This window comes from Oncorhynchus kisutch, unplaced genomic scaffold (genome assembly GCF_002021735.2).
Source record: "Oncorhynchus kisutch isolate 150728-3 unplaced genomic scaffold, Okis_V2 scaffold782, whole genome shotgun sequence".
NCBI classification, from domain to species: Eukaryota; Metazoa; Chordata; class Actinopteri; order Salmoniformes; family Salmonidae; genus Oncorhynchus; species Oncorhynchus kisutch.
In genome coordinates, this window is record NW_022262727.1 from 99171 (window position 1) to 124013 (window position 24843).

The following is a 24843-nucleotide window of genomic DNA, read 5'->3' on the forward strand; positions in this document are numbered from 1 at the left end:
TGTATTGTTGCAATAGGACTTTATGATTAATAATCCTAATTATTTGATGTCACCATACAAATCCTTTAAAGCTCCAAGCTGTAAAATATAAATCATCAGAGTGGGTCACCAACCTAAATGTAAATAATATCACTTGATTATCAGAGGGGTGTATTATGACATCAGATAGAACTACTCAGACATTCCAAATATCACTTGATTATCAGAGGGGTCTATTATGACATCAGATAGAACTACTCAGACATTCCAAATATCACTTGATTATCAGAGGGGTCTATTATGACATCATATAGAACTACTCAGACATTCCAAATCAGGCTTCATCCATATCATGAAGGTGGATATTGATCCAACCATTTCCAAAGTAATGATCGGGCTGATGGAAACAGGATATGCTTGTACACTTTTATAAATGACGACAGACGATTTGTTAGTTTGTTTTACATGGTTTATTATTTTGTTTGACGAATAAAATATCGTTCTTATCCATAATAATTTCATCATGTAGCTAGCCTACCAGCACTGTATCTGTGAGCTGCTGGCTACAGGGACAAGAGCAAGTTTGCTATAGAACTCAACGTAACAAAAAAAAGTTGAAAGTTGAAAAAAAGAGTTGAAAATGCGATGGAAACCAATTTAACTTGTATTTTTCATTCGGCACATGGGAATTCAACAGCAGGTGGATCCAACACCCACCACTTATTCAAACAAGCCCACTGGTGTCAGTTAAACATCTAGTTTCTATTTACATGTTACATAAAGTCAATTCAACATGAAACCAACACAAGGGATTTAGGTTGCCAGTTCGGTGAAAAATAAAAAAAGACCTGATGTTCATGGCTTTTTACAAATCCAATCAGTTTTCCACATTAATCAAGCATCATGGATTTGTTTTGTAGAAATGACGTGGAAACAAAGTTTATTCAACCAGTGGGAGGCTTGTAAATGACCCCAGGAAAATAAAACAAAGAACTTTTCATTGAGACAATGATAAACAGCAATCCGTGGGAGAGTTGTGGTGGATATTATAAAATAAGGATCTGCTGGAGTCCAAGTCAAACCAAGATTCTTTATTTCTGAGCTCAGAGAGAATAACACAGAGTTTAAAAAAAGGACCATTTAAACACATGGAATCTGATCTACTCTATATTCAAACTGACAGACTCCATATTCACTTCATGTTTTGTTGTACAATTACATTTCATATATTCGTATAAACAGGTAAACACATTCTCAGTCAACAAAATAAGACAACGGGGCCCCTGTGTATGTTCTCTGACGAAGTCAATGTGAAGTGAAATATCAATATTCACACTAGAAGTAATTATTCTCTCCTGTGTGGATTCTCACATGACTTTTAAGTGACTGTGATGAGTAATATGTCTTCCCACAGTCTGAGCATTTGAAAGGCTTCTCCCCTGTGTGTATTCGCTCATGAGTTGTCAGCATTCCTGAGACCTTAAAACTCTTTCCACACCAGGCACAATGGTATGGCTTCTCCCCTGTGTGTATTCGCTCATGACATTTCAGTTGTCCTAAGCGGCTAAAACTCTTTCCGCACTGGGCGCAAAGGTATGGCTTCTCCCCAGTGTGTATTCGCTCATGAGATTTCATGTTTCCTAAGTGGTTAAAACTCTTTCCACACTGGGCACAATGGTATAGCTTCTCTGCTGTGTGTTTCCTCACATGTCTTTTCAGACTTCCTAACTTGGTAAAACTCTTTCCAATCTGGGAGCAGAGGTGTTGTCTTGCAGGTTTGGATGTCCCTGGTTCCTCCGGGTTTGTTTTTTCTCCTGCCAAAGACAGTGTTTATTTAAAAGAGAGACCTGAATGAAACCTCTACATTATAAAACTAGCTGTATGATATATAACACGACCTACACACTTCCTTAAACCTAAAATAGGTAAAGAAGTAATTTTGTGTGGAAGTCCAAAACTTAGAGACAGACACAAAGCACAGTAAGATCTCCCCATTGTGGATTTGGGAAGATGTTACAAAAACGATAAATACAACATGTAAAGTGTTGGACCCATGTTTCATGAGCTGAAATAAAAGGTCACAGAATTCTTCACTTACGCACAAAAGCTTCATTCTCTCAAATTTGGTGCACACATTTGTTTACAACCCTGTTAGTGAACATTTCTTCTTTTACAGGATAATCTATTCTCCAGGTGTGGCATATCAAGAAGCTGATTAAACAGCATGATCATTACACAGGTGCACCTTGTGCTGAATAAAAGGCCACTCTAAAATGTGCAGTTTTGTCACACAACACCACAGATGTCTCAAGTTTTGAGGGAGTGTGCAATTGGCATGCTGACTGCAGGAATATATACAGGAGCTGTTGCCAGAGAATGTAATGTTAATATCTCTACCATATGCCGCCTCCAACGTTGTTTTAGAGAATTTGGCAGTACATCAGACCGGTCTCACAACCGCAGACCACATATAACGACGCCAGCCCAGGACCTCCACATCGTCTGGCCAACTGAGTTGTATTCCTCTTTGTAATGAAGCCGGACAGATGATGAACCTGAGGAGTATTTAGCTCTGTAACAAAGCCCTTTTGTGGGGGGAAACAAATTCTCATTGGCTGGGCCTGGCTCCGCAGTTGGTGGGCTGGTGGGTGTTTATATTTTTGTTCTGTATATACAGCTGAAGTCAGAAGTTTCCATACACCTTATCCAAATACATTTAAACTCAGTTTTTCACAATTACTGACATTTAATCCTCGTAAAAATTCCCTGTCAAATTATGTCAATTAGCCTACCAGAAGCTTCTAAAGCCATGACATCATTTTCTGGAATTTTCCAAACTGTTTAAAGGCACAGTCAACTTGGTGTATGTAAACTTCTGACCCACTGGAATTGTGGTACAGTGAATTATAAGTGAAATAATCTGACTGTAAACAATTGTTGGAAAAATGACTTGTGTCATGCACAGAGTAGATGTCCTAACCGACTTGCCAAAACTATAGTTTGTTAAACAATACATTTTTGGAGTGGTTGAAAAACGAGTTTTAATGACTCAAACCTAAGTGTATGTAAACTAGTTTTAATGACTCCAGCCTAAGTGTATGTAAACTAGTTTTAATGACTCCAACCTAAGTGTATGTAAACTAGTTTTAATGACTCCAACCTAAGTGTATGTAAACTGGTTTTAATGACTCCAACCTAAGTGTATGTAAACTAGTTTTAATGACTCCAACCTAAGTGTATGTAAACTAGTTTTAATGACTCCAACCTAAGTGTATGTAAACTAGTTTTAATGACTCCAACCTAAGTGTATGTAAAGCTTCCGACTTCAACTTTATGTCCATCTTCTCAAGGGTCTGTTTCACAAGGTCCACAAAGTCCTGTCCAGTCGATGACTCAGTCAATGACCGCAATGAGTCTCTCGTGGACAACATCAGTGACATATCGCAGAACTACTGCACACTGGTCTTTGGATGTTAAATCCTGTGTTGTGCCCATTTGTACTGAGAACATCCCTGCCTTTCTCACTTCAACAGCAATTGTCTGCTGAATCGACATTCTGATGACTTCAATTACTTTATTTGCTGTTTTGGGCAAAATAATCAAATGGATTTTCAGTGCTTTCGCTGTCCCTTTCTATTTTCCCTGTACTGGGCACTGAACCTCTCTCTCTCTCTCTGCACATCTTGTTGCTCTGAACCTCTCTCTCTCTGCACATCTGGTTGCTCTGAACCTCTCTCTCTCTGCACATCTGGTTGCTCTGAACCTCTCTCTCTCTCTGCACATCTGGTTGCTCTGAACCTCTCTCTCTCTGCACATCTGGTTGCTCTGAACCTCTCTCTCTCTCTCTGCACATCTGGTTGCTCTGAACCTCTCTCTCTCTCTACACATCTGGTTGCTCTGAACCTCTCTCTCTCTCTCTGCACATCTGGTTGCTCTGAACCTCTCTCTGCACATCTGGTTGCTCTGAACCTCTCTGCACATCTGGTTGCTCTGAACCTCTCTCTCTGCACATCTGGTTGCTCTGAACCTCTCTCTGCACATCTGGTTGCTCTGAACCTCTCTCTCTCTCTGCACATCTGGTTGCTCTGAACCTCTCTCTCTCTGCACATCTGGTTGCTCTGAACCTCTCTCTCTCTCTCTGCACATCTGGTTGCTCTGAACCTCTCTCTCTCTCTCTCTGCACATCTGATTGCTCTGAACCTCTCTCTCTCTCTCTCTGCACATCTGGTTGCTCTGCAGAATGAGATTAACATTGTAAATAACCTACACGTAAACGTGTATTACTTGTGCACGTCATCGATTGTCTGCCCCCCGATTACAGTCCTACTGATAGTCTCATAAATAAAGCACATATGAATCTAAAATCAAAGCCTGATGTTCAGGTTTGTGCTCTTCAGTTGTAGCTGAAGGTTCCTGCTCTGAGTCTGACTCTGAACTGACCACCACCTCCAGTTCAGCAGGAGCACCTGCAGCTCTAGTGCTGCTGCTTCCTTCCTTCCTCCACCTTTGCAAAGAAAATACTCTTGTCATACTCACTATCATTAGTGTATCAGTAGGCTACATTAATACATTGCAGGGAAAAATTGGAGAGACCCGATGTCCTTTTTGGCACGTGGACACTGCAACGAGAGCGTGAGAGTCGTGCCTGATGCCTGGATTCTGCATCAACTCATTTCTGCTCGCTATATTAACGCGGGTCAAGTTGACCATTCATGGCAGGCCAAAACGACCCTCGGGCCTGAACGACCCTCGGGCCAAAACGACTCTCGGGCCTAAACGACCCTCGGGCCAAAACGACCTTCGGGCCAAAACGACCCTCAGGCCATCAGGAAATGTCCCGGGGCTCCCGACGGCAAGTCTGCTGTCAGGAGTTTTGCCTATTCTAGAGTCTTGAGATAGGAGTTTGACTGGGACAGGCAATGTAACATCCATAACGTTCTCAGGAAAAGGTTTTGTAAAACAAGCCCCTTACATCGGATCATCTTGAAACTTTCACTCCAAAGCTAACTTTCATCAAGGTTTTATATGGTCTATTGGTTTCTCTCTTTTCATTGGCAGAATCCTTTTTCAGTGTTATGATATTCATAACATCCATATCCACCAGTCTATCTTCCTGTCAACTAACAGAACTCTGCTGGTTGTCCTAGTAACAGATACCAGTGGGCAGATCTATTGTATTTGTTCAAACTAAACTACAGCACTTACTTTGATGTGTCAAATCTGATCCTTTCATCTCTTCTCCTCCTCTCACAGTTCCACTCAGCCCTGTTGTTTTCCTGCAGTCCACCAGCAGCACAGACAACCTCTTCATACCCAGCAGTAAGGAGCTACCAGGAGAGGCACGACACATGGACTCCGGGAGGGTAGAAGGGCTAGCGTTGTCCTGGTAACCATAAAGAGGGTACACAGATGCACATCATTATGAATGCTGATGTCACTGTTGTCATGAAGTGCTCTACAGAAACCCAGCCCCCGATAGAGCAGGCTGTATGCTAGACCAGACCAAGCTGTACCATCTGGTGTTCTGATCCGGAGAGACTCTTCTCGGACTCGTCAGCATCAGGATGTTGTTGAGGCTCCCCAGAGGATCCACCATAGTCATGTCTATCTCCTGTGTGAAAAGGGCCTAAAATGAAAATGTAAAAGGGTCGTTCCACAAAATGGTGCCTTTTGCATCCCTTTGATATAAGTAAAAATTAATATTATTCATTATTAATTAAATTATTAATATTCCAATATTTAATTTTTAAAGCCTGTTGTATTAGATGAGGTGCACTTTAATGTTGACCACATGGAGAATTCAATAAATCTAATTTGAAAGTCCCAAAAATATATCTACCAAACTGAAACTTAAACAATTCCTACAGTACTGAACAACATATTCAAGTGTAGAACTTCAGTAGAATGCCCCTTTAAAACCCCACATTAGTTCAACAACTGCATAGTTTGTGCCCCTGTTTTTAAGACAGTACTCACTGGTGTTAATCTGATATTCTGTCTCCTCTTTCACTCCCAAAACGTCTTCCTCCTTCACCTTTATTGAGATAGCATCATCTTCCTCTCTAAAAGGTTCTTCCTCTGTTTCCTCAATAACATCATCTTCATCCTCCACGACAATGTTCAGTCCCAAAGCTTCTTTCTCCGTCCAGTAGACCTCCTCTTCTTTAGCAAGGGAGGAGTAGTTTAGTGAACTCATGATCAGGGATGTTAGCTAGTTAGTTAGCATTAGCGACTAGCCTAGTGCTAACCTCAGTATCAATCTTTAACACGTTTGCAAATTAGGTTAAAGTTAACCAGTTGACACGTCAACTGAACTGTGTGTACAACACTGAGATTAGCTCATGTACATTAACATGGTCTAAAGCGTCAATGTTTCAGTTTTATGTTGGCTAGCAAGCTACCGAGGTGGTTGAAAGAGAAGCCGTGTTGTTGTTCCTGAAGAAGCGTCCCGTCCAGTCCATTATACGTCACGCAAGTAGCATCACCTGAAATATCCGCCATCTGCTGGCTGGAGCGGGTAACGCAGTTTGGAAACAATAGTTACGACACTTCTGTATTGGAAAGAACGTTATAATAATTTAACAATAAGCTGATATATTTTCTCTTCCGTCCTGTACACAGACGTAGAAGCTTAATATGAACATGTAGGTGATGAATAAATACTTCTATGAATAGGTAGTGTGTTATTAATACACATTTGCTCTGTTCAATTATTTACATTCGTTTTTATCTAGATGTGACGGTACCCTTCCCTGAAAGCTACGCTCTTTAAGATACAAATCATCCTGTAAACCACACTTTTTCTCCATCCCTAACAAACACAGCTGATTAATCAAACTGCATTCTAAACTGAAGATCATGATTTGGTGATTATTGGATTATTGTGACACTAATCAGGCCCTCGAGGACTGGAATTTCCCAACCCCGCTGTAAACAAGAGAGCAAATGTATCACATGCAAATAGCACTTGATTATCAGAGGTGTGTATTATGACATCAGCTAGAACTACTCAGACATTACAAATATCACTTGATTATCAGAGGGGTGTATTATGACATCAGATAGAACTACTCAGACATTACAAATATCACTTGATTATCAGAGGGGTGTATTATGACATCAGAAATAACTACTCAGACATTCCAAATCAGGCTTCATCCATTTCATGAAGGTGGATATTAATTCAACAATTTCCAAAGTAATGACTGGGCTGATGGAAACAGGATATGCCTCTATACTTTTCTAAATGCCGACAGACGATTTGTTGGTTTGTTTTACATGGTGGGTCTTTTTGTGTCAGTAAAAATGTATTAGCGAGAGAAGGCGGTGGAAACTCCTTTATGCGCAAATATTTATATAATAACCATCATATCAAAGTTAACTTGGAGTCATGTGATGATATGTTGATTGTTCCTCCCACTATGACTTGGGAAACCATGTAGTTTATTAGGCTACAGATTGAATAAATTATGAACTTCACAGGGTGGTGAAAGTGGAGGTGCTGAGCTTGATGCTCCTTTCCAATACATTTTGAGGGTCTTATTCTGGTGACATGATGATTGATGCTTGGTTGCCATTTGACAAATAAAATAATATCTCTCTTATCCATAATAATCTCATCATGTAGGTAGCCTACCAACACTGTATATGTGAGCTGTTGGCTACAGTGCAAGGGACAAGAGCACGTTTGCTATATTACTCAACGGTTTTTCAAAACCATCAGTAGAGTTGAAAATGCAATGGAAACACCTTTAACTTGCATTTGTCATTCAGTACATGGGAATTCAACAGCAAAACTTTTTTCCGTGCACTACTTCATCACGCAGACTTTTATCCGCAATAAATCTGTTTGATGCAAACGTTTCCGGTGGGAAAATGCGTATATTGTTTTATGCAGATTTGAGAATATTCACATGAAAATCTGTCGCAAATTGCATGGAAATTTAGCTACAAAGGTGGATATTGATACAACACCTGCTGCTTATTCAAATCGTCCCACTGGGCACAGACGTCAGTTCAACATCTAGTTTCTATTTACATTTCTTTAATTCGTCAACTAAAGTGAATTCAACATGAAATCAACACAAAATGTCGACCTGTCATTGGATTTAGGTTGCCAGTTGGGTGAAACACAAAATGTCACCAGTAACTGGTTACCAGTTGTGTGAAAATTAATAAAAAATACCTTATGTAGATGGATTTTACGAATCCAATCCGTTTTCCACATTGATCAAACATCACATGGATTAGTTTTGATCAAATCAAATGTTATTGGTCACATACATATGGTTAGCAAATGTTATTGGTCACATACACATGGTTAGCAGATGTTATTGGTGACATACACATGGTTATCAGATGTTATTGGTCACATACACATGGTTATCAGATGTTATTGGTCACATACACATGGTTAGCAGATGTTATTGTGAGTGGAGTGAAATGCTTATGCTTCTAGATCCGACAGTGCACTCATTTTTCAACCACTCTACACATTTCTTGTTAACAAACTATAGTTTTGGCATGTCGGTTAGGACATCTGTGTTAATGACACAAGTCATTTTTTCAACAATTGTTTACAGACAGATTATTTCACAATCCCAGTGGGTCAGATGTTTACATACACTAAGTTGACTGTGCCTTGAAACAGCCTTGGAAAATTCCAGAAAATTATGTCATAGCTTTCGTAGCTTCTGATAGGCTAATTGACATCATTTGAGTCAATTGTAAGAGCACCTGTGTATGTATTTCAAGACCTACCTTGAAACTCAGTGCCTCTTTACTTGATATCATGGGAAAATAAATACAAATCTGCCAAGATCTCAGAAAAAAATGGTAGACCTCCACAAGTCTGGTTCATCCTTGGGAGCTATTTCCAAATGCCTGAAGGCGTCCTCTGGTCTGATGAAACAAAAATAGAACTGTTTGGCCATAATGACCATCGTTATGATCGGAGGAAAAAGGGGGATGCTTGCAAGCCGAAGAACACCATCCCAACCGTGAAGCACACAGGTGGCAGCATCATGTTGTGGGGGTGCTTCGCTGGAGGAAGGACTGGGGCACTTCACAAAATAGATGGCATCATGGGGTTGGAAAAGAAACTGTAAGTGATTGAGGAGAGAGCATAATTGCTATATTCTAATTAAAATCATTGACCCATAAGGGAACACATGACCAAAGCAATGCGTGACCCATGCAGAATTAAAACAATATTCATCTTAATGAGAAATATAATCGAATAAACAAATGGTTGCTGGTGGGAACATCAACATTGTATTTAGTCAGGATTTCATAAGGCCAGGAATGTCATTGAGAATAACAATAGACAATAGTTAATGTTGCTAGTTTAGGGATGAAGATAGTGAAGGTTCATCAATGTTAAGGATGTTTTTTAATTTGACGTGGAAACAACGTTTATTCAACCAGAGGGAGGCTTGTAAATACCCACAGGAAAGTGGAACGAGGGAACTCTTTATTGAGACAATCATGAAACAGCAATCTGTGGGTGAGTTGTAGTGGATATTATAATATAAGGATCTGCTGGAGTCCAAGTCAAACCAAGATTCTTTATTTCTGAGCTCAGAGAGAACAACAGAGTTTGGTATTTGGTATTTTACTAGGATCCCCATTAGCTGTTGCAAAAGCAGCAGCTACCCTTCCTGCGGTCAACACAAAACATGACACAATTGTCACGTCTCTCGTCGGAAGGCATGGACCAAAGCACAGCGTGGTAAGTGTTCATGATTTTTATTTAATCAAAAAACATTCAAACAAAATAACAAAGAGAAGAACGAACAGTTCTGTAAGGCAAATCAACTATACAGAAAACAACTACCCAAAAAACACAGGTGGAAAAAGGCTGCCTAAGTATGATTCACAATTAGAGACAACGATAGACAGCTGCCTCCGATTGGGAACCACACTCGGCCAAAAACAAAGAAATACAAAAACACATAAAAAGGAACATAGAATGCCCACCCTAGTCACACCCTGGCCTAACCAACATAGAGAATAAAAGCTTCTCTATGGCCAGGGCGTGACAGCCGCTCTGTTCTGGGCCAGCTGCAGCTTTACTAGGTCTTTCCTTGCAGCACTGGACCACACGACTGGGCTATAATCAAGATTAGACCAAACTAGAGCCTGCAGAACGTGCTTTGTGGAGAGTAGTGTCAAAAAAGCAGAGCATCTCTTTATTATAGCTAGACCTCTCCCCAGCTTTACAACCATTGCATCTATATGTTTTGACCATGACAGTTTACAATCTAAGGTAATGCCAAGTAATTTAGTCTCCTCAACTTGTTCAACAGCCACACAATTCATTACCAGATTCAGCTGAGGTCTAGAACTTGAGGAATGATTTGTACCAAATACAATGCTCTTAGTTTTAGAGAGGTTCAGGACCAGATTATTACTGGCCATGCATTCCAAAACAGACTGCAACTATTTGTTAAGGGTTTTAGTGACTTCATTAGCTGTGGTTGCTGGTGCTTATATAGTTGAATCATCAGCATACATGGACACACATGCTTTGTTTAATGCCAGTGGCAGGCCATTGGTAAAAATAGAAAAGAGTAGAGGGCCTAGAGAGCTGCCCTGCGGTACATCACACTTCATATGTTTGACATTAGAGAAGCTTCCATTAAAAACCCTCTGAGTTCTATTAGATAGATAGCTCTGAATCCACATTATGGCAGAGGTTGAAAAGCCATAGCACAAACATTCTTAAACAACAGGTTATGGTCAATAATATCAAAGGCTGCACTGAAATCTAACAATAGAGCTCCCACAATCTTCTTGTTTTCTCTCAACCAATCATCAGAACCTCTCACAACCTCATCAATTTCTCTCAACCAATCATCAGTCATTTGTGTCAGTGCAGTAGATGTTGAGTGCCCTTCTCTATAAGCATGCTGAAAGTATGTTGTTCATTTGTTTACAGAAATATAGCATTGTATTTGGTAAAACACAATTTTTTCCAACAGTTTGCTAAGAGCTGGCAGCAAGCTTATAGGTCTGCTGTTAGAACCAGTAAAGGCCGCTTTACCACTCTTGGGTAGTGGATTAATTTGGCTTCCCTCCAGGCAAGAGAACAAAGACCTTCCTCTTGGCTCTTATTAAAAATATGTCAGATAGGAGTGGCTATAGTCAGCTCCTGTCCTCAGTAGCTTTCCATCTAAGTTGTCAATGCCAGGAGGTTTGTCATTATTGATCGATAACAATTTTTCCACCTCTCCCACACTAACTTTACAAAATTCAATACTTGCACTGCTTTTCTTTCATTATGTTTTTTTCCATCATTCTTTATATCATTGATCTTGGCTTCTTAATAAGTTTATTATTTTTGTTGAGTTTGGTCACATAATTTCTCAATTTGCAGTATGTAAGCCAGCCAGATGTGCAGCCAGACTTATTAGCTACTCCTTTTGCCCAAACTCTTTCAAACATAGTTTTTAAATTCCTCATCAATCCATGGAGCCTTAACAGTTCTAACAGTCAGTTTCTTAACAGGTACATGTTACTCAATAATTGGAAGAAGCAATTTCATCTGGTAAAAACAGGTCAACACATTATAAGGCTACAATATAAGACGATGGGAGCACTGTGTATGCTATCTGATGAATTGTAAGAAAAATGAGATGTGAAATATCAATATACATGCTAAGAGAAGTAATTTCTCTCTCCTGTGTGGATTCTCTAATGACATTTAAGTGATTGTTATGAGTAATATGTTTTCCCAAAGTCTAAGTTTTTGTAAGCATTCTCCTCTGTGTTATGCTCTTTCAGGCTTCCTAAATGGGCAAATGCTTTGCACCCTGGGAGGAGTGGTAATGCATCTCCCCTGTGTGTATTCTCTCATGCTGTTTCAGGGCCCCGAACTGGTTAAAACCCTTTTCAGTGGGAGCAGTGGTAAGGCTTCTCCCCTGTGTGTACTCGCTCATGTCGTTTCAGAGTCCCTAAATGGCTAAAACACTTGCCACACTGGGAGCAGTAGTAAGGCTTCTCCCCTGTGTGTACTCGCTCATGAGCTTTCAGGTTCTCTGACCGGTTGAAACACTTGCCACACTGGGAGCAGTGGTACGACTTCTCCCCTGTGTGTACTAGCTCATGTCGTTTCAGATTCCCTAACTCGCTAAAACACTTGCCACACTGGGAGCAGTGGTAAGGCTTCTCCCCTGTGTGTATTCTTTTGTGTTTTTTCAGATCCCTTGACTGGCTGAAACACTTGCCACACTGGGAGCAGTGGTAAGGCTTCTCCCCTGTGTGTACTCGCTCGTGAGCTTTCAGGTGTTCTGACCGGTTGAATAACTTGCCACACTGGGAGCAGTGGTAAGGCTTCTCCCCTGTGTGTACTCGCTCATGAGCTTTCAGGTGTCCTGACCGGTTGAAACACTTTCCACACTGGGAGCACTGGTGTCGTCTTGCGGGTTTGGACGTCCCTGGCTCTGGTTCCACTGAGTCTGGTCTTTCTCCTGCCAAAGACAGTTAATTTTTTTAAATAGATACACGAATGAAACCTCCACATGATAAAACAACCTTGCTACGAGAGTAAATCCTGATCAGATCTCTCAATAACCTGAGGCCAGTTTTAACAATCTTAGTGTGATTTTAAAACAAATGTAGAGCTTCCTGGTAATTACTTGTATGTTTACACTACTTATTTTATTCATCCTGTTTTACAAGTCAGAACACAAAAAAACTAGACAGTTCTCGGACACTGAAGACACAGACATCACTGGATTCCAATTGAGCAGGTGGTTCTAAATATATAACTTTCATAGCTGTATGACTCTGGTTCCACCGAGTCTGGACTTTCTCCTGCCAAAGAAAGTTTATTTTTTAAAATAGATACACGAATGATACACCTTTTCCAAATGTTGTTACATTTCAGCATTATTCTAAAATTGATTAAATTGTTTTTCCCCCTCGCCAATCTAAACTCAGCAAACAAAGAAACGTCCTCTCACTGTCAACTGCGTTTATTTTCAGCAAACTTAAGATGTGTAAATATTTGTTGGAACATAACAAGATCATCAAAGGTTAGTGATTAATTTTCTTTATTTCTGCTTCTTGTGACTCCTCTCTTTGGCTGGAAAATGGCTGTGTGTGTTTGAGGCTCTGACCTAACGTAATTATATGGTGTGCTTTCACTGTAACGCTCTTTTGAAATCAGACACGATGGGTAGATTAACAAGAAGTTAAGCTTTAATTTGGTGTATTGCACTTGTGAATGTATGAAAGTTACATATTTCGCGCTCTGCCTTTTCAGAGGAATGTTGTCGAGGGGTTCCGCTAGCCATAAGAGGTTTTAAGACTCCATGTTTCATTAGATGCTACAGTCCTCCTTTAAGACTCCATAATGTTTCATCATTAGATGCTACAGTCCTCCTTTAAGACTCCATCGTGTTTTCCTGTTCAACAGTCTTGTAAAGATAGGGGGGTTGACTGGGACAGGCAATGTAACATCCATAATGTTCTAAGGAAAGGTTTCTGTAAAACACGAACTTCACATTGGATCATCTTGAAACTTTCTCTCTAAAGCTAACTTTCATCAATGTTTAATATGGTCTATTGGTTTCGCTCTTTTCATTGGCAGTGTTATGATATTCATAACATCCATTTCCACTAGTCTATCTTCCTGTCAACCAACAGAAGTCTGTTGGTTGTCCTGGTCACAGATAACAGTGGGCAGATCTATTTTATTTGTTCAAACTAAACTCCAGCACTTACTTTGATGAGTTAAATCTGATCCTTTCATCTCTTCTCCTCCTCTCACAGTTCCACTCAGCCCCATTGTTTTCTTGCAGTCCACCAGCAGCACAGACAACCTCTTCATACCCAGTAAGTCACTACCGGGAGAGGCACGACACGGGGACTCTGGGAGGGAGGAAGGGCTAGCGTTGTCCTAGTAACCATAAAGAGGGGACACAAACACATATCATTATGGATGCTGATGTCACTGTTGTCATGAAGTGCTTTACAGAAATCCAGCCCAGACCCAGATAGAGCAAGCTGTATGCTAGACCAGACCAAGCTGTACCATCTGGTGATCTGATCTGGAGAGACTCTTCTCTTCCTCGTCAGCATCAGGATGTTGTTGAGGCTTCCCAGAGGATCCACAATAGTCATGTCTCTCTCCTATGTGAATGAGAACATCAAACGGATGGCAAACTTATGATCTACTATTGCAATCACAGAGTCTTACAAGAGGCATGAATATGTCTAAAAGGGCCTAAAATTGAAACTTTCATCATCATTTTGTAAAATACTGTTTGTGTTGCAAATGTTAAAGGGTTGTTCCACGAAATGGGTGCCCTTTGCATCCCTTTGATAATTTAAGTAGAAATTATGCACCAATGTTGAATTCTGAAAAGCCTGTTAGATGAAGTGCACTTTAATGTGACCACATGGACATTTCAATACATCTAATATAAAGGCTAAATATATGTACCAATGACGGATTGCACCTTTAACAATTTATTCAGTACTGAACAACATATTAAAGTGTAGAACTTCAGTAGAATGCCTCTTTCAAACCCCACATTAGTTCAAGAAAAGCATATTTTGTGCCCGTTTTTAAGTCAGCACTCACTGGTGTTAATCGGATCTTCAGACTTTTTTTCACTCCCAAAACCTCTTCCTCCTCTTCCTCTTTTACTCCAAAAGGTTCTTCCTCTTCTTTCAATGTTATGGCATCTTCCTCCTTTTTCATTGTTAAAGATTCTACATCCTCTCCTACTCTGACAACCTCTTTCCCATCTTCCTCTTTCACTGTAATAACATCCGCTTCTTCTTTCAATGTGATAGCCTCCTCTTCCTCCCTTTTCATCCTGAAAGCTTCTTCCTCTCCTTTCATCAGAGCTTCTTTCTCCGTCGAGATTAGTGAGCTCATGCTCCGGGCGATTAGCCTAGTACAATTTCATGATTGGGATGGTGTTCTTTGGCTTGCAGGCATCCCTCTTTTTCCTCCAAACATAATTATGACCAAACAGTTATTTTTTTGTTTCATCAGACCAGAGGACATTCCTCCAAAAAGTAAGATCTTCGTCCCCATGTAGTCTGGCTTTTTGGAGCAGTGGCTTCTTCCTTGCCGAGCGGCCTTTCAGGTTATGTCAATATAGAACTCGTTTTACTGTGGATATAGATCATTTTGTTCCTGTTTCATCCAGCATCTTCACACGGTCCTTTGCCGTTGTTCTGGGATTGATTTGCACTTTTCGCACCAAAGTACATTCATCTCAAGGAGACTGAAGGAGTCTCCTTCCTGAGCGGTATGACGGCTGCGTGGTCCCATGGTGTTTATACCTGCGTACTATTGTTTGTACAGATGAACGTAGTACCTTCAGGCATTTGGAAATTGCTCCCAAGGATGAACCAGACTTGTGGAGGTCTACAATTTTTTCTGAGGTCTTGGCTGATTACTTTTGATTTTCCCATGATGTCAAGCAAAGAGGCAGAGTTTAAAGGTAGGCTTTGAAATATATCCACAGGTACACCTCCAATTGACTCAAATGATGTCAATTAGCCTATCAGAAACTTCTAAAGCCATGACAACATTTCCTAGAATTTTCCAAGCTGTTTAAAGGCACAGTCAACTTAGTATATGTAAACTTCTGACCCACGGGAATTGTGATACAGTGATATATAAGTGAAATAATCTGTCTGTAAAAAAATGTTTGAAAAATTACTTGTGTCAGGCAAATTTGATGTCCTAACCAAAACTAGTTTGCTAACAAGACATTTGTGGAGTGGTTGAAAAACAAGAACTTGTTGGCTGCTTTTCCTTCACTCTGCGGTCTAACTAATCCCAAACAGTCTCAATTTGGTTGAGGTCGGGGGATTGTGGAGGCCAGGTCTTCTGATACAGCACTCCATCACTCTCCTTCTTGGTCAATTATCCCTTACAAAAACAAATGATAGTCCCACTATCATTTGGCCCACCAAACCAGATGGATGGCGTATCGCTGCAGATGCGGAGATCATCCGTTCACCAACTGAGTTTGAAACCAAAGATTGCATACACCTTAGCCAAATACATTTAAACTCAGTACTTACTAATGAAGCCGATGACCGATGTGGTAAATTTGGACTGATCAGACCAAAGGACAGATATCCACCGGTCTAATGTCCCTTGATCGTGTTTCTTGGCCCAAGCAAGTCTCTTCTTATTGGTGTCCTTTAGTAGTGGTTTCTTTGCAGACATTTAACCATGAAGGCCTGATTCATGCAGTCTCCTCTGAAGAGTTGATGTTGAGAAGTGTCTGTTCCTTGAACTCTATGAAGCATTTATTTGGGCTGCCATTTCTGAGGCTGGTAACTCTAATGAACTTATCCTCTGCAACAGAAGTAACTCTGGGTCTTCCATTCCTGTGGTGGTCCTTAAAGTAATGATGGACTGCTGTTTCTCTTTGCTTATTTGAGCAGTTCTTGACATAATATGGACTTGGTCTTTTACCCAATATACCATATCTTCTGTATACCACCCCTACCGTGTCACAACACAACTGATTGGCTCAAACGCATTAAGGAAGAAATTCCACAACTTAACTTCTAACAACTTCTAACATGTTAATTGAAATGCATTCCAGGTGACTACCTCATGAAGCTGGTTGAGAGAATGCCAAGCGTGTGCAAAGCTGTCAAGGCAAAGGGTGACAACTTTGGGATTTTTCAAATATAACATATATTTGGATTTGTTTAACACTTTTCACATATGATTCCATATGTGTTATTTCATAGTTAATGTCTTCACTATTATTCTGCAATGTAGAAAAGAGTACAAATACATTTTTAAAACCCTGGAATGAGTAGGCGCGACAATTTTTGACCGGTAATTGGCATGCTGACTGCAGGAATATCCACTAGAGCTGTTACCAGATAATTGAATGTTCAATTCTCTACCAGAAGCCAACTGCAGACCACATGTAACCACGCCAGACCAGTACATGCGGCTTCTTCGCCTATGGGAACTGAGACCAGCCACCCGGACATCTGATGAAACTGAGGAGTAGGTCTCTCCGTAATAAAGCCAATGGCTGTGCCCCTGCCCAGTCATGTTAAGTCCAAAAAAGCAGCAGAGCGAGGCCCGCATGCAGCAACATTACAAGTCACGTGTTTGCAGCTGTTTCAGTACAGCACTACAGGGAGAGAGAAGCTGTTTCAGTACAGCACTACAGGGAGAGAGAAGCTGTTTCAGTACAGCACTACAGGGAGAGAGAGAGGGGGAGAGCAGCTGTTTCAGTACAGCACTACAGGGAGAGAGAGAGGGAGAGCAGCTGTTTCAGTACAGCACTACACAGGGAGAGAGAGGGGGAGAGGGAAAAATCCACTGGACTAGTTTCAATGTATGGAAATCACTTAGGAGTTTCTGGATGTTGGGTAAACTTCTCCTTTAAAGCATCATTGAGAAATAATGAATTGAAGTTGTAACATTTGAAGAATGTAGGAATGTTGGGCCCGTAACCGAAAGGTCTCTGGTTCGAATCCCCACGCCAGCAAGTTGGAAAAATATGCTGTTCTGAACTTGAGCAAGGCAGTTAACCCCCAACAACAGCTAATCCCCGGGCACCGATGACGTGGACGTCGATTAAGGCTCTGATTCAGAGGGGATGGGTTCAATGCGAAAGACACATATCAGTTGAATGCATTCAGTTATACAACTGACTAGGTATCCCCTTTCCATCATTAGACTCCATAATGTTTCATCATTAGATGCTACAGTCCTCCATTAAGACTCCATAATGTTTCATCATTAGATGCTACAGTCCTCCTTTAAGACTCCATAATGTTTCATCATTAGATGCTACAGTCCTCCTTTAAGACTCCATAATGTTTCATCATTAGATAGGGGGGTTGACTGGGACAGGCAATGTAATATCCATAATGTTTTAAGGATACGTTTTTGTAAAACAAGCACCTTACATTGGATCATCTTGAAATTCTCTCTCTAAAGCTAACTTTCATCAAGGTTTTATATGGTCTATTGGTTTCTCTCTTTTCATTGGCAGAATCCTTTTTCAGTGTTATGATATTCATAACATCCATATCCACCAGTCTATCTTCCTGACAACTAACAGAACTCTGCTGGTTGTCCTGGTAACAGATACCAGTGGGCAGATCTATTGTATTTGTTCAAACTAAACTACAGCACTTACTTTGATGTGTCAAATCTGATCCTTTCATCTCTTCTCCTCCTCTCACAGTTCCACTCAGCCCCGTTGTTTTCCTGCAGTCCACCAGCAGCACAGACAACCTCTTCATACCCAGCAGTAAGGAGCTACCGGGAGAGGCACGACACATGGACTCCGGGAGGGTGGAAGGGCTAGCGTTGTCCTAGTAACCATAAAGAGGGGACACAGATGCACATCATTATGGATGCTGATGTCACTGTTGTCATAAAGTGCTCTACAGAAACCCAGCCCAAGCTGATAAAGCAAGCTGTATGCTAGACCAGACCAAGCTGTACCATCTGGTGTTCTGATCTGGAGAGACTCTTCTCTGCCTCGTCAGCATCAGGATGTTGTTGAGGCTCCGCAGAGGATCCACCATAGTCATGTCTCTCTCCTGTGTGAATGAGAACATCAAACAGATGGTAAACTTATGATCTTCTATTGCAATCACAGTCTTACAAGAGGCATGAATATGTCTAAAAAGGGCCTAAAATGGCCACTTTCATCATGATTTCCTAAAAAAATATTTGTGATGCAAATGTAAAAGGGTTGTTCCACAAAATGGGTGCCTTTTTAAAATTTTAAGTAGAACATATGCACCAATATTGAATTTTAAAAGACTGTTATACTAGATGAGGGGAACTTTAATGTCGACCACATGGAGAATTCAATACATCTAATTGAAAAGTCCCAAAAGTATATGAACCAATGGCAGATCGACCATTTAACAATTCCTACAGTAAGAATGCCCATTAAAAACCCCACATTAGTTCAACAACTGCATAGTTTGTGTCCCTGTTTTTAAGACAGTACTCACTGGTGTCAATCGGATCTTCTGTCTCCTCCTTTTTCACTCCCAAAACGTCTTCCTCCTTCACGTTTATTAAGACAGCATCCTCTTCCTCTCTAAAAGGTTCTTTCTCTTCATTAACTATAACAGCCCCCTCTTCCTCCTTTTTCACTCTGAAATATTCTTTCTCCGTACAGCAGACCTCCTCTTCATTAGCAAGGGAGGAGTAGTTTAGTGAGCTCATGGTCAGGGATGTTAGCTAGCTAGCATTAGCGACTAGCCTAGTGCTAACCTCAGTATCAATCTTTAACAAGTTTGCAAATTGAACAAGCACATTAGGTTAAAGTTCACCAGTAGATACGTCAACCGAAATTTGTCTAAAACACTGAGATTAGCTCATGTACAATAACATGATCCAAAGAATCAATCTTTTAGTTTTATTGTCAAGCAGGCTACCGAGGTGGTTGTAAGAGTTGGCGCCTTGTTGTTCCTGAAGAAGCGTCCCGTCCAGTCCATTATACGTCACGCAAGAAGCATCACCTGAAAGACGCCCATCGCCATCTGCTGGCTGGAGTGGGTAACGCAGTTTGGAAACAATAGTTACGACACTTATTGTATTGGAAAGAACGTCATAATAATTTAACAATAAACATATATATTTTTTCTTACGTCTTTCAAATGATACTTTCCTGTACACAGACGTAGAAGCTTAATATGAATATGTGGATGATGAATAAATACTTCTACGAATAGGTAGTGTGTTAAAACACATTTGTGTTATTACTCTGTTCATTTTTCACATTAGTTTTTATTAGATGTGACCATACTTTCCCCTTAAAGCAACGCTCTATACAATACAAATCATCCTGTAAACAACAGAGCAAATGCATCACATGCAAATAGCACTTGATTATCTGTAGTGCTATACACTGGGTAGACAAAACATTAAGAACACCTGCTCCTTCCATGACTTAGAAAGACTAGATGAATCCAGGCTAAAGCTATGATCCCTTATTGATGTCACTAGTTAAATCCACTTCAATCCGTGTAGATGAAGGCGGGAGACAGGTTAAATAAGGAATTTTAAGCCTTGAGACATGAGACATGGACTGTGCATGTGTGCCATTTAGAGGGTAAATGGGGAAGACAAAATATTTAAGTTACTTTGAACGGGGTATGGTAGTAGGTGCCAGGCGCCCCGGTTTGTGTCAAGAACTGCAACGCTGCTGGGTTTTTCAGCCCAACAGTTTCCCATGTGTACCAAGAGTGGTCCAACACCCAAACAGTGGTGGTCAGTGCCGTTTAAGATGAGGCAGGACGATTTGTTTATTCATGGCCTTATTTCTATTAAAGCATATTAGATGACTGTCATTCATATTCCGTTCATGTAACAGCGATAGGTTTAAACTACTACATGATACTAACATTTCCCCTATACCCATCATGTAACAGTGGTAGGTTTAGGCTGCTACATGATACTAACATTTCCCCTATACCCATCATGTAACAGCGATAGGTTTAGACTGTTACATGATACTAACATTTCCCCTATACCCATCATGTAACAGCGATAGGTTTAGGCTACTACATGATACTAACATTTCCCCTATACCCATCATGAGGTAGCAACGTAGCCTATGAATGAAAGTTTAGAATGTAGTGGTCAAGTTCCTCAGTGCTTCTTTCCTCTCCTTGCTTCTTTTGTATGCTGTTCTCCACTGTTTACGCTTCTCATTTTAATATTAATTAGTAAAAATGAATTGTAATAACAAGGTTTAAATGAATACTGGACATTTCAATTTATATAGAGAATCAGTCAGTGGGACTGAAATATTACCAGAGCTCAAGAATGACCCAAATACTGTTAGAATAGAAATGGTTTTCTCTGTCTGTTATTTTTTCACATCTAAATGTGGCCATACAACTCCCTTAAAGTGAAGGTAGCTAAATGTAACCACATGTAACATATGGATCTGCATTAGTATAGCATCACAAGTCCCAATGCAAAGTTACACCTCTCTTTTCTATTTTTACAGTACATAAAACCGATCAGAATTCCAAAGAATGCCGAAGTCATGTCAGAATTGTTTTTTTTTACAGGCTGTGAAGTAATATGGAGGACCCGGCTAGCCAGCCTATCCCCTACAATGTCAACTCTGACAGAAATATCTTCAAATAGTTCACTGCAAATGAAACCAAATCGTGTGCACTCATGACTAGTGGTTGTCTGTCATAGTTGAAGTGTACCTATGATGAAAATGGCAGGCCTCTCTCATCTTTTTAAGTGGGAGAACTTGCACAATTGGTGGCTGACTAAATACTTTTTTTGCCGCACTGTATATATATTTATACACAGTGGGGATGGGGAGAACAAGTATATGATACACTGCCGATTTGCAGGTTTTACTACTTACAAAGCATGTAGAATAGCATGTAGGGATCTGTAATTTTTATCATAGGTACACTTCAACTGTGAGAGATGGAATCTAAAACAAAAATCCAGAAAATCACATTGTATGATTTTTTGAGTACACCCTTCACATTTTTGTAAATATTTGAGTATATCTTTTCATGTGACAACACTGAAGAAATTACACTTTGCTACAATGTAAAGTAGTGAGTGTACAGCTTGAAAACAGTGTACATTTGCTGTCCCCTCAAAATAACTCCACACACAGCCATTCATGTCTAAACCACTGGCAACAAAAGTGAGTACACCCCTAAGTGAAAATGTCCAAATTGGGCCCAAAGTTTCAATATTTTGTGTGGCCACCATCATTTTCCAGCATGGAGTACACGTCCTGGTAATCCGTCTGGCCCTGCGTTGTGATCTGAGGACCCATGCCAAACCTTTTCAGTCTCCTGAGGGGGAATAGGTTTTGTCGTGCCCTCTTTATATAGACAAAATATTTTTCACCCAGGAAGCTTGGGTAAACAGTGGTTGTTGTGCACTGCTGCCACTACCAGGCCTGGAGTCCATTTTGACTTTGTTGATATGCAGCTGTGTTAGCGAGTTGTGTTAGCGAGCTGCGTTAGTGAGCTGTGTTAGCGAGCTGTGTTAGCGAGCTGTGTTAGCTAGCTGTGCGGCTAAGCAGCTAACTGGCTACTGATCAACCTATTGTGTGTATTGAACATTCATACTGGACAGTTTTACCTATAGAGTAGCACCACCACCCATCAGCCCGTTCTCTTGAAGTCAAAGCCACAGTGTATTGTTGCTATAGGAGTTTATGATTAATAATCCTATTTATTTCAAGCCCCACTAAGATGTCACCATACTATTCTATTAAAGCCCCACTATGTAAGACATACATCATCAGAGTGGGCCTCCAACTTAAATGTAAACAATGGAGCAAATGCATCACATGTGAACATCACTTGATTATCGGAGGTGTGTATTATGACATCAGATAGAACTACTCAGACATTCCAAATATCACTTGATTATCAGAGGAGTGTATTATGACATCAGATAGAACTACTCAGACATTCCAAATATCACTTGATTATCGGAGGTGTGTACTATGACATCATATAGAACTACACAGACATTCCAAATCAGGCTTCATCCATATCATGAAGGTGGATATTGATCCAACCATTTCCAAAGTAATGATCGGGCTGATGGAAACAGGATATGCCTGTACACTTTTCTAAATGCCGACAGACAATTTGTTACTTCGTTTGACATGGTGGGGTCATTTTGTGTCAGTAAAAATGTATAAACGAGAAGTGGCGGTATTAATCCTTTATGCGCAAATATTGATTTAATAACGATAATATCTTATTAAATCAAGAGTCACCCGATGATATATTGTGTGGTCCTCCCACTACGATTTGGGAAACTATGCAGTTTATTAGGCTACAGATTAAATAAATGATGAACTTCACAGGGTGGTGAAAGTGCATGTGTTGAGCTTGATGCTCCTTTCCAATACATTTTGAGGGTCTTCTTCTGGTGACATGATGATGATTAATGCTTGGTTGCCATTTGACAAATAAAATAAGTTAGCTCTCATCCATAATAATCTCATCATGTCGGTAGCCTACCAACACTGTATATGTGAGCTGTTGGCTACAGTGCACGGGACAAGTTGACTTTTGCTATATAACTCAACGGTTTTTCAAAACCATCAGTAGAGTTGAAAATGCAATGGAAACCCATTCAACTTCCATTTTTCATTCAGTACATGGGAATTCAACAGGAAAACTTTTTTCCGTGCACCACGTCATCACGCAAAGACTTTTATCCGCAATAAACCTGTTTGATGCAAACATTTCCGGTGGGAAAATGTGTATATTGTTTTATGCAGATTTGAGAATATTCACATGAAAATCTGTCGCAAATTACATGGAAGAGAGATTAAAGTAGATGTCACGTGTCAAAATTTTGATTGATGACCCTATGTGAACCTATGTGAACTCTATGTGAACCCTATGTAGTGATGACGTGTGCATGTCTTCTGGTCAGGCAAGCCTGGTTAGGTGGGGGCTATGGGTTGAGTAAGGGTCCATTTGACAGGCCGTTAATGATTGATGACCCAAGCCTGATTTATGACCCTATGTAATGATTTATGACCCTATGTCATGTAGAAGGGTGCATGCCCAGGGGTGTTGTTGGGGTTGAGTAAGTGACCATGTGTCAGGTCAACCTGTTACTGTTTCTCACGGTTTGGGTTGGTTAATGCCCCTTATAAAGCGCCTGAACAATACCTGTTTAAGAGTGCACAAGATCTTAAGAATAACCATGGAATTTGGGATCGGTACCAAAGCAGTGATGACGGTAACAACTGAAGCAGGCCCTCGGGTTGCCCATAGAGCAAGGGCAAAGTATCAACCAGCAATATATGATGCGCCAAAAAAACGTTTTTTAAATGTGTATAGAACCCAAATACCGCCAGCAAATGCTCTGACAGATCAAGTGTTGATGTCTAATGGCCAGCAGTGGGGGTATCGGTTTGATTACCTGGCCTGTAGAGTGACCCTCTATACGGTAGATGAAGGAGAAGAATATACAGACCAGACTGTAGGCTTGGAATATGGTGTTGAAGACTGGTCGGTTTTTCGCAAGGTTGTGTGTCCTGAACTGAGCCTTATCACCAAGGGGTATAGTGTGTTCACGGGCCACGAGACCCGTTGGGAAGGTACCCCTGACTCCTCAGGACAAATATTTCACAGGGTGAAAATACAAAGAAAGAATGGCCGACCGTGCGGCAGCGTGGAGTTCTATATCGGCACCGAGGCAATCCGAAACCACAACCTTAGGGGTGGTGGCCTGACTGGGGATACCCGACTGCGTCTGCTTATTCCTTTTAACAGTTGGGATGTACTGGAATTGAAAATGTTGCAACCGTTGGATGCTCTCTTTGTACAGAGCCAACAGCGTCAGAGCCTTGTTCATTTAAAGAAGTGCATAATATATACGAATCGTAAAGATTACGATGCAAAAGAGCCTCAAGAAGATACAGCGTCAGAAGAAAACTAAGTAAGCGGATGCTTTAACCCCGCCCCCCCAGATACCCAATGGCCTTGTTCTACAATAAAAAGAAAAAAGCAGCCAGTTCTTCATTTCAGCATACACCATGGATCTCCAGACCATCTACGAGGAAGCCACTACGTCATGGGGGCCCGACACTAAAGACTCTATGCCATGAAGCCCTACACTCTACGCACCCCTGGCAAGACCCGTGACACCCCCGACATTTACCCAGCCTGAGGATGTGTTTGATGGGGTGGCCAGTACTATTTTTGTGGATACAATCAAGGCCTCTGTAGCTACACTTTTAAACGTGGTGATTGGCGAATATATACGAGAAAAATGCATCGGCTGTGAGATCAATCATCCCAGCCAGCGTCGTCATCCTTGCCTCTACGACCCTCCTAGATACTACTTTTTCAATCATTTTG

The 24843-nt window shown here is 40.7% G+C and overlaps 2 protein-coding genes across 3 annotated transcripts; both read right to left on the reverse strand.

Annotated features, from left to right (window-relative positions):
• Positions 1-434: 434 nt before the first annotated feature.
• On the reverse strand, positions 435-6528 carry LOC109877405 (zinc finger protein 287-like). 2 transcript variants are annotated; one of them, XM_031816339.1, is made up of 4 exons: positions 5956-6528; positions 5493-5590; positions 5185-5362; positions 435-1793 (listed from the first exon to the last, which is right to left on the reverse strand). In XM_031816339.1, exons 1-4 carry the CDS (start codon positions 6173-6175, stop codon positions 1315-1317), a joined length of 975 nt encoding a protein of 324 aa, XP_031672199.1. In that variant the 5' UTR covers positions 6176-6528; the 3' UTR covers positions 435-1314. The 2 variants fall into 2 exon arrangements, with proteins under 2 accessions (XP_031672199.1, XP_031672198.1); XM_031816338.1 differs by having other exon boundaries at positions 5493-5605.
• A 4769-nt stretch (positions 6529-11297) lies between these two features.
• Positions 11298-12647, reverse strand: LOC116362025 (zinc finger protein 3-like). Its single transcript, XM_031816342.1, has 2 exons — positions 12635-12647; positions 11298-12443 (listed from the first exon to the last, which is right to left on the reverse strand). The coding sequence occupies exons 1-2, from the start codon at positions 12645-12647 to the stop codon at positions 11872-11874; spliced, it is 585 nt and encodes a 194-aa protein (XP_031672202.1). The 3' UTR covers positions 11298-11871.
• Between the last annotated feature and the right edge of the window lie 12196 nt (positions 12648-24843).

Excerpts from the sequence above, each read along its gene's own strand:
- LOC109877405 (XM_031816338.1), bottom strand. The coding sequence starts at position 6,175 with ATGAGTTCACTAAACTACTCCTCCCTTGCTAAAGAAGAGGAGGTCTAC. Across the intron at positions 5,606-5,955 it reads AGAATATCAGATTAACACCA|GCCCTTTTCACACAGGAGAT; the intron begins GTGAGTACTGTC and ends TTTTCATTTTAG. Across the intron at positions 1,794-5,184 it reads ATCAGATTTGACACATCAAA|GAGAAAAAACAAACCCGGAG; the intron begins GTAAGTGCTGTA and ends TGTCTTTGGCAG.